This window comes from Lipophrys pholis (assembly GCF_963383615.2).
Source record: "Lipophrys pholis genome assembly, chromosome: 7".
Lineage (NCBI taxonomy): Eukaryota > Metazoa > Chordata > Actinopteri > Blenniiformes > Blenniidae > Lipophrys > Lipophrys pholis.
The window spans coordinates 27,494,925-27,504,830 of record NC_137638.1 but is presented as its reverse complement, the minus strand read 5'-3'; the positions used below and the strand labels follow the sequence as shown (position 1 = coordinate 27,504,830).

General features: G+C 44.4%; 1 protein-coding gene across 1 annotated transcript; it reads left to right on the top strand.

Moving 5' to 3' along the window:
* The first annotated feature begins 779 nt into the window (after window positions 1-779).
* Window positions 780-9,033, top strand: dgcr8 (DGCR8 microprocessor complex subunit). Its single transcript, XM_080467351.1, has 14 exons — window positions 780-907; window positions 1,253-2,216; window positions 2,977-3,139; window positions 3,854-3,996; window positions 4,092-4,419; window positions 4,520-4,717; window positions 4,804-4,905; window positions 5,095-5,193; window positions 5,660-5,742; window positions 6,047-6,147; window positions 6,302-6,408; window positions 7,306-7,433; window positions 7,579-7,692; window positions 8,813-9,033. The coding sequence occupies exons 2-14, from the start codon at window positions 1,533-1,535 to the stop codon at window positions 8,894-8,896; spliced, it is 2,334 nt and encodes a 777-aa protein (XP_080323477.1). The 5' UTR covers window positions 780-907; window positions 1,253-1,532; the 3' UTR covers window positions 8,897-9,033.
* Window positions 9,034-9,906: the final 873 nt, after the last annotated feature.

Genomic DNA, 9,906 nt, shown 5'->3' with positions numbered 1-9,906 from the left:
TAAATAATTTTGATTATAAGATATGACATGTTAGTAATTACATCTTTATATTTCCTAATGCGCTTTCGTCTTTAGGTGCCTTTCAGGGCTCTGAAGATTGTGTTGCCTATAAATAACAAATGAAACTAATACTGTAAAACCAGAACACACGTGTTTTAAAACAAGATGAGCTTGAAAATGCACAGAAATATATCATTAAGGAACTCGTAGATTCAGATATCCTAGAAATTTATTCCACAAACACACTACGTATCCTTGGCATGATTTTGAGCTTGGGAAAACTGAGGAATCCTGCTCCAGATGATCTGAGAGGTCTGGATGCTTCATCACTTACTCATAATTTTAGGTTTGTCTACATGTGTTAAATACTCATCGAATTATTTTCACCTTACGTCTCAGATCAAATGTTAAGTTGTATTTCGCCTGCATGCCAAATCTATTAGCAAACAGTGACCTCTACTGGCCAGCAGTGATAAGACGTCATTTCAGGTCATGCCATTACCAATACATTTATTAAACAAGTAAGAGTTCATAATCTATATGTTGGGTATAAATATAGGGAACATTTTTATTTCCATTTAGCTTTTGTTTTTTCAATTTTATTAAAAAATAAATAAAAATTTCGAAGTCGAACGGGACGCTGACCGACTCTGACGTAGGCGCGTCGTTACGCTGATTGGTTGAACCATACCACTGGGCGACGTTGCTCCGTCGTGATTTGTTCACTGACCTGTCAATCATCTGAAATGCCGGTAGAAGGAGGCGGGGCTTGAGTCGGCGAGGCGCTCAGTTTTTTCCTCCAAGATGGCGGGGCTACCTGTGAGGCCGTGTGGCGGCGCGTCTGGAATTAAATAATTTAGAGAGATAGTTAGGTGCTGGAGAGAAGACGCATGTGTCATAAATATCAGTGAGTACTTCTGCAACCCCAAAAGTACGAGCATTCCGGTCAGCTTATAGCCTTTCTCTCCAGATGAGGATGATTGTGCGCGAGGACGTTAGCACTGGTGCTAGCGTTCCGAGGCCCCGCCGTGCAGACTGAACAAGATGCTCAAAGGGCGCATTGTTCCCCAATCAACTCTTCAATGATTTGGGTTGCTTTTATAGTCCGGATAGAAGCTAAATCAACTGTTAACGTGTCTGTCGTCACTTCATCATAAGTAACCCATGATTGCTTGTCATGCTATGTCACGCTAGTGGTGTTAAACGTTGTATTACCTGACATCTTATTTTCACTGGTCCTTTGTTTTTATAGCTCCCAGAAGATCGCAGTGGAGGATGATCAGTGCCTAGATCCCATATTAAGCTGAATGCATTGTGATTTCCAATAATTGAGACAGTGATTCTGAAAGCTGTCTACATTAATGAAAAGAACAATGTAGTCAGCTTAGCATATTCACCTCTGGTACGTGGTCTATACAGGGATGTGCTTCTGCGTGGGTTTAGATGAGGAGAAAGTCTGAATAGGTCGAGCTGTTCGAAAGTAGATTTAAAGCCTGTGTACGTTTTGGTATTTTAAAAAAGATTGCGTTAAAATGGAGATAGATGATGTTCTACCCCCTCTCCCCTTGGAGCCACCTGATGATTTTGGCCCAGACGAGGGCAGAGCACCTCCACCACCTCCCCTGCAAACGTCCAGTGACGCAGAGGTAATGGACGTTAGCTCTGGTGGTGATGGATACACATACACCCCAGTGGACGGGGAAGACGAGACACAGCAGCCCCTCAGCATGGGCTCGATAACTTTCTGTAGCCGCCCCTCAGATGAGGCCGATCCCAACCCGCCGTGTCCGAGAACGGCCCGCCACGCTCCCCCGGTCACCAAGTTTCTGCCAGACCTCAAACTGCTAAGAGATGTAAAGATCAGCGTAAGCTTCACTGAAAGCAGCAATAGCAAAGACAGGAAGGTTTTGTACACAGGCGAAGGGCAGGAGGCGAGGGGCGAGGATGGAGTAGACAGTGTCAATGGTGAGTTGCATGACCCTGGAGAGCCAGACGGAGCTGAGGGGAGCTCTGGAGCAGGAAACGCTGCAGGCGGAAGGTCAGACGAGGCTGAGGTAGATACAGAAAACAAGGTAGAGTTTGCTGTCCTGGATGAGTTGGATGATCTCTACGAGAACTTCCTGGAACACGATGATGGAGAGCATGGCGACTTTAAATCTGAGGTCATAGCTCAGCAGGAACAAGCCTATGATGAAACTGCAGCTTTCTCCTATGAGGTACGTGTGTTGCATCACTTCATCAGTATTTGCTGCACTTATAACATTCACATAACAATTCTCTAACAAACAGGTGCCTGTTGTGACGTTGCCTAACATGGTGCAGTTGTTGGTGTAAAAGCAGCCTAATAAAAGCACCATTAAATCTAAAGCAGGTTCTGTCTTCGTGTGTCGACCTAAAACAGGAGCCCAGTTGCTTCAGATGAAACCTTTAAGGATTATTATCACCTGGATGCCTGAAAAGCTACATGACATATTGCTATATACATAATGCTATCAACACCACTGTGAGAGAGAAGATGGGATATATTAGGGAGTATCCATGGAGAGTATTTCTGAATCAGCTCCCAAAATCAACAAGGAAGGATAAAAAAAAAAAAAAAAGCATCTAGGTACCTCAAATCTAAACATTTGTGTTATTTTTGTGTATTTTTATAACTGAAAATAAGAAGTGTGATGCTGAATAAGGTCAGTGCCAATTTTTTTTCTCTCTCAAATCCTGTTTTCACTGATATGCAATCATTACTAAAAAAGTATCAATCAAACCAGTTCAAAATGCGTAATTTGTACTAATCTTCCAAATCTGTACCCTGCAATCATTCTCAATTCAGATTTATTTATTTGAATACACCAAAGTGGAAACACCGATTTTCTTTCTCCCTGTTGTTCCACTCTGGTCTGTTCGTTCGGGTTGTGGCGTCAGTTTCCTTGAGATATTCAGCATTAGTTGTCTGCTGGTCTTAATCACCAACTCTTCCAGGAGGAGTTTGACAATGATGTGGATGCTCTGCTGGAGGAGGGTATGCCCGTCCCAAAGAAGATGCGCGTGGCGGAGGACAAATATGGTGGCGACAGCGACCACCAGTCCGATGGTGACGGCAGTGTTCAGCCCATGATGACCAAAATTAAGACTGTCCTCAAGAGTGAGTGCTGAATGAGGTTAAATTGCTTTTGAAACGAGAAGCAAAAAACAAATCGGCTCTGAACATTGTGTCCGAGACACGTTTGCTCCTATTTTTTGGTGTGTGCTTTAAGACCATGGGTAGCAGTTGTATTAAATTGTTTTATGGTTGTTGTTTTCACCAACAGGATCTCACTTATAAAAAACTGTTTTCCTGTCCCAGTTTTTGTTTTTACTGGAGCTAATATGGCACCTAGTCAAAAATATGTGGAAACTATTAAGTAATTATTATTATTATTTAATTCTAGCGATAAAAGAAAAAAAGGTTTATTTCTGAGGAATAGACCTAATTTCAGCCTCAGCTTCTTGGAAAGATTATCAACATGAGGTCAAGCTGTTCGACACGTCTTACAGCCTTTTAAATGTGTGAAGCAGTTGTTGACTCCTGCTTAAACTGGTGCAATATTTTCAAATTGAGTTGGAAAGTTTCTGTAAACCTCAGAAATACTTGCGTTAACTAGTATCCCTGATCGTCTCTTTCAGCCTCTTTCAACATTTACACACTAATGCTGCTCCTGAAAATCGCAAACATTATGCATTATAGGTTGTTTTTTTTAAGCCATGGAGAATATGTAATTATTTTGACATTCATTCATACTCAATCATGAACATCCCAGGACTGCTTTTTTCACAATGAGGATTTATAAATGACACTTCCCGTGTCCCTGTGGGTCAGGTCGGGGTCGTCCTCCCACCGAGCCTCTACCTGACGGATGGATCATGACATTCCACAACTCGGGCATTCCAGTCTACCTGCACAGAGAGACCAGGGTGGTGACCTGGTCCAGGCCCTACTTCCTTGGAACAGGCAGTATTCGAGTAAGGCACAGCATGAAACTCGTATAAAGACGACACGTTACACAACGTCTAAAAGGACTCTGGAATTTAAAAAGACTTTTGTCTGTTCCCCACAGAAACACGACCCTCCGACCAGCAGCATCCCTTGTCTACACTACAAGAAAATGAAGGAGCACGAGGAGCGGGAGCTGAACGGGGAGTTGGCTGCGAAGACGGAGGCGCTCGCCAAGCCCAGCGCGGAGGCCAACGGTGACGTGAGCGCGGCCAAGTCAGACGAAGAGCAGGCCGTCGCTCCCGACTCCAGTGTCGCGGACGGTGGCCCGGATGAAGAGATCGTCGCCGATAACAGCCAAAAAAATAAAGAACGGCAGCCCTGCGAGGTGGCTCATGGAGCCCTCGGTCAGGTCAAGGCCAAGGTGGAGGTGTGCAAGGACGAGTCCATAGGTGAGCCCCGTTTTCCTGAAAGGCTTTTTTTGTTGTTGTTGTTGTTGTTGTTGTTGTTGTTGTTGAAGTATCTAACTTTGTCATAAAACCTTCATCGCAGAACTTGAAGATTTCCGCACGTACTTGGAAAAATGTTTCGACTTCGAACAAGTCACTGTGAAGAAGTTCCGCACCTGGGCAGAGCGGCGGCAGTTCAACAGAGACATGAAGAGGAAGCAGGCGGAGTCGGAGAGGCCCATCCTGCCCGCCAACCAGAAACTCATCACACTGTCGGTCCAGGACGCTCCCACTAAGAAAGGTGACTTCTGCACACAAGCGTCCAACTGTGTGAATCCAGTCCAGCTCTTTGTTGTAAACCTTTGTTGTTTGTTCCTGCTTTACCAGAATTTGTCATCAATCCTAACGGAAAGTCTGAAGTTTGCATCTTGCATGAATATATGCAGCGTGTCCTGAAGGTTCGACCTGTTTACAACTTTTTTGAATGTGGTAAGTTCTTCTGTCCTGCACGTCTCAATGTACTTCTCTTCAGTTGAGTGTCACTCTTGATTAAAGTGCTCGTAGCCGACGTGTCAGATTTCTCCCGTGAGGTGTAAATGTGTCATTTCTTCTCATGGGAAACGTTGCAGACGAAGCAGAAAGCCTCCACATTAACCTGTTGATGTCTGTCCCACACAGAGAACCCAAGTGAACCCTTTGGAGCGTCGGTCATTATCGATGGAGTAACGTACGGCACAGGAACTGCAAGCAGTAAAAAACTTGCCAAGAATAAAGCTGGTAATGACTTTTTATTCACACATTTAGGGTTAATTTGATGATGAAAGCTTCATTGAGTCGTTTTCTGAGGTGGCATGTAAGGAAGTACTTGTACATTGGTAGAATTTATGTATCTGTACTTGAGTAATTTTGCTAGGTGTGTGTGTGTGTGTGTGTGTGTGTGTGTGTGTGTGTGTGTGTGTGTGTGTGTGTGTGTGTGTGTGTGTGTGTGTGTGTGTGTGTGTGTGTGTGTGTGTGTGTGTGTGTGTGTGTGTGTGTGTGTGTGTGTGTGTGTGTGTGTGTGTGTGTGTGTGTGTGTGTGTGTGTGTGTGTGTGTGTGTGTGTGTGTGTGTGTGTGTGTGTGTGTGTGTGTGTGTGTGTAATATTACCTATTTTTATTTCCTTCCTTATTCAGATAGATATTTGCGTAGCCTTCCAATCAGCTCTTGTGTTTATATCCTCCTTGCTGATGTGATGTGTCCTGCAGCTCGAGCCACACTGGAAATCCTCATCCCTGACTTTGTGAAGCAGACCTCGGAGGAGAAGCCTGCGGAGGGCGACGAACTGGAGGTGCCTCCCACTTTTCCATCGTTTGTCTTCCCGTCCCGGCGACTCTCTTAACTGGTTTTCAAATATGAACTTTTCACATTGAAGCAGCGTTGTGTCAGCCTGGTCCTTGACGTCCACCGTCCTGAGACAAAACCTCCCTGATATGTTTTGACCATGAAACTCGCTGTTGGAGCACTGATGCACTTAAAGCATCATGCAGGACCGCGGCCGTCAAAGACGAGCGTTTGGCAGCGCCGCTTCGAAGGTGAAGGAACGTGGTAATAAATGAAGAAGGCTGAACGGTCCCTGTGTTCTGTCCCCACAGTATTTTAATCATATCAGTATAGAAGACTCAAGAGTGTACGAGCTGACCAACAAAGCAGGACTACTTTCGCCATATCAGATTCTTCACGAGTGCCTTAAAAGGTAAAAGACGTGTGGATATTCTCTGGCATAATGTTTTAGATGCTTTCATGTATCGTATAAGATTTCTTTGGGCCAATGCAACTAAAATTATGTTTTGTTTTGTAAGTAACCCTTTGGCACCCAACTCCAAAGTGAAAGTTTGTTTGTTTTTCAGAAATCATGGGATGGGAGACACCAGCATTAAATTTGAGGTGATCCCAGGGAAAAACCAGAAGAGTGAATATGTGATGACCTGTGGGAAACACACTGTGCGCGGCTGGTGTGAGTATCTGGTCCTCCTCGTTCAGCTTCAGGGTTTCTGCTTTAGCTCCCAGTGAGAAAGAAAATCCAATCCAATTTATTTATAAAGCACTATTAAAAACAACTCAGTTGACCAAAGTGCTGTACAACAATAAAACAATAAAATAGGACTTAAGATTCTACTAGTGTGAACTATCGTGATACGGGATGAATACATTTATTTTATTTCGAACCTGGAAAGAATTTAGAAACAAACAAGTAAAAAAGCAAAACATCAAAATGAATAAAGCAAAATTATTTAGTTGTTTAGCGATAGTACTCTCCGTTTTTCATGTTTGGCTCGAGCTTTTATGTTTGAAAGGGAGTAGGAAGAAGTATGTGTGGTCTTTAATCCCACCACTTTCCTCTTTTTAGTCCCAATTTTCTTTTTTATTTAACTTCAATATCATTACATATTAAATGTAATGGGATCCACAATATCAGTATCTGCAGATAAACATGCTGAAATTTCTGTATCAGTATAAAAGTGGTGTGCCTTTTAGTTTTTGGCAGAACCAGAGTGAGAGACACGTAAAATCAAACGTCTGCGGTGTCGAGATATTTTTTAAAGTACGTCTTTAATGGCATGAATTAAAACTCATACTGGAAATCCAAGCACAGACGGAAAAAGAAATCATGGGGTGTAAAACGTAAAAGCGGCACCGCTATATTTTGTTTTGAAAATGATCGTCACACCTCCAATATCCTGGCTCCTGAATCGGGATTTTCTTTGGCGTCTCTTAATTTCCCACAACTTCTATTTGAAGGTTTTAATCACTTGGGACATAAAATAAAGCATGCATATCATCATGTCATTGTGGCTCCTGTGGATGTCCCTGCGGTGGTTTTTAATTCATCACCGGTCGACTTTCTCACCAGGCAAGAACAAGAGGGTTGGCAAGCAGCTCGCGTCCCAGAAGATCTTACAGATGCTTCATCCTCACGTCAAGAACTGGGGCTCGCTGCTGCGGATGTACGGCAGAGAGAGCAACAAGATGGTGAAGAAGGTGAGTTCCCACAGCAGGTCTCCTCCAGCAGGTCTCCTCCGTTCATCCAACCTTTAAAAAGAGAAACGTGTCCCGTAGCACATCTATTGGAACTCTTCCCCACAAGCCGAAGAGAGTGGTTGTTCACTGTGTTGTTTTTCCTCAGGAGAGCTCGGACAAGAGTGTGATTGAACTCCAGCAGTACGCCAAAAAGAACAAGCCAAACCTTCACATCTTGAACAAACTACAAGAAGAAATGAGGAAACTGGCGACACAAAGGGTACGGCGTGGCGTGCAGGATTGTTTTAATGTCGTCGCTTTGGATCTCTTCTGATCCACGTCTCTGCTGCTGGTTGGTTTTGATAGACGCACACACTTTCCCCTCCCAAACCTGGGAGACTTTAAATATGGAGACCCGTTGGTGTCTTCCGTTCTGAAGAGTTCGCTCACAGGTGGAGCCCGTCGCCTCCTGAGAGCTCATGCGGTGGAAACACCGGGGCGTCAGGTTTCAGAGAAACCAAGTTTAGACAATCTGAACCTGCTGAGTTCCAGTTAGAAGAAGCAGGACGTCTGTGTCGCTGCGGCTCTGATGAGTGTATGTCCTAGTTGGTGGTTGACAGAAGTTAGACTGCCTCTCCTCCTCCAGGGCTGTTCTTCATGTCTTTTTGTTATTTTAACTGATATGTGTGAGAACATGTGCTGTATTGGTCTGCACACCAGACACTGGATGTAAAAGCATCAGCACATGAACAGTGTCAAACTGATTCTTCTTTATTACAGTTAAATCTAATAATTATAATGCGTCAGTTGCTCCTCCCACCAGCCCTGTGTCGCTCCAAACACTTTGAGATGCAGCATTTTAAAGAATTGAGCGACTTGTCGGCACCCTCCAGAGCCTTCAGCTTTCCTCTCATCTTCCTCAGTTTGACCACAAATTCATCATCTGCAGCTCTGAACCAGCACCTTCCTCCTGTATAGCCGCTGAATATAAGACCTTGACTATGACGACTCCATTCACTTATTTCCAGGAATGAAATGTTGTTTGGACCAATCCCTTTTATTGTTAGACTCCATAAACTCGACTAAACCGTGTGATTCAGTGGAAGTTTGTGACCAATGAGAGCTGATGACACATGAGGGATGAAGAGGAAGTTGTAGTGGTCAAAAAGGTCAAATTGTGATTGTTTTGGGGTCCGTCTATATGAAAACGGTGCTCTGCGTCACTGAAAACAACTTTTTGAAAAGGCCCCGTCTCCATGGAAACACAACTTTCAGAGATACCGTGAATACCCACTGACGTCATGTAAACGGGGCATAAAACATTTATTTTTTTTTTTTTTTTTTTTAAACTATAGTGCGTAGGCAGCTCGAGTTACACATTTTCCTTGTTTTCCCTCCAGGAGGAAACCAGGAAGAAGCCCAAGATGACCATAATGGAGTCGGCCCAGCCCGGCAGCGAGCCCCTCTGCACTGTCGACGTTTGAGTCACCGAGGAACCAACAGCACTGAAGCCCAGTCACTTTCAACACCCAACTCCCCGCCGCCCGGATATGCATCACTGAGAGCCGATGGCAATACAGCAGCACGTCGCCCCGGCCGGTAGAACCGCTCGCTCCTCCCACACACATTTCATTGGTTCGGCTGGTAGAAGTGAGGGCGGGACTAAGATGCACTAAAGTGGACGGTAGAGCAGAAAAGGCCCGCCCCTCCAGACGGTGATGCTAGACGCTACCTCATTCCCATCATCTACAAAACGTAACAGGAAACAACGTGACCCGCATTGATAATGAAACGCATGCTTCTTTTAACTACAGAACACTGCACACGTCAGCAGTGGTGTTGCAGTACCAGCACCTCCTGCGTGTTACAAAGGGACTACTAATACTCATCACCTGCGTGTGTTTCTACCTTTCATTTGACCGGGAGACTAAGTTTGTTCTGATTAACGCAGGTGTTTTGGACGGTTTCGGGTGATGAGTACAAATATGCCGTTTTCTCTCCAGAATGGGTCGTCGCCGTCTTGGTTTGCATGATAAGAACATGTGAAGTGAATCACTCTGTTGTTATGCACTCGTGTTTCTGTCATGCTTTTACTTTCCGTTGACTGTTCATGCTGTCGGTGCAGGCGTCACTGCTTTGGGGATAAATGGGGGGGGGGGGGGGGGGGGACATCGTGAATTGGAGGTGTGTTGCCTTTTTTTTTTCTTCTTCTTTCCATTTGTTTTTTTAAACCATGAGGTCCTGCTCTTTATGCCGACGCTGCAGTAACTCCAAGCACAGCTCAGCATCGTACTGTCAAATGTGCAAAGGATCATTTCTTCTTCTTTCTTTTTTTTTTCTGTTACTTCTCATTGGCGTTCAGCTTCTACACTAACCCCACGGCACATTTTTTGTTGTTGTTTTGTTATTGTTTGGTGCCCTTAAAAGTTCACGTTGGCTACATGTTGCCTTAGTTCAGTGGTTGTCAGAGTGTGGGGCTCCCCTGCCGGAGGAA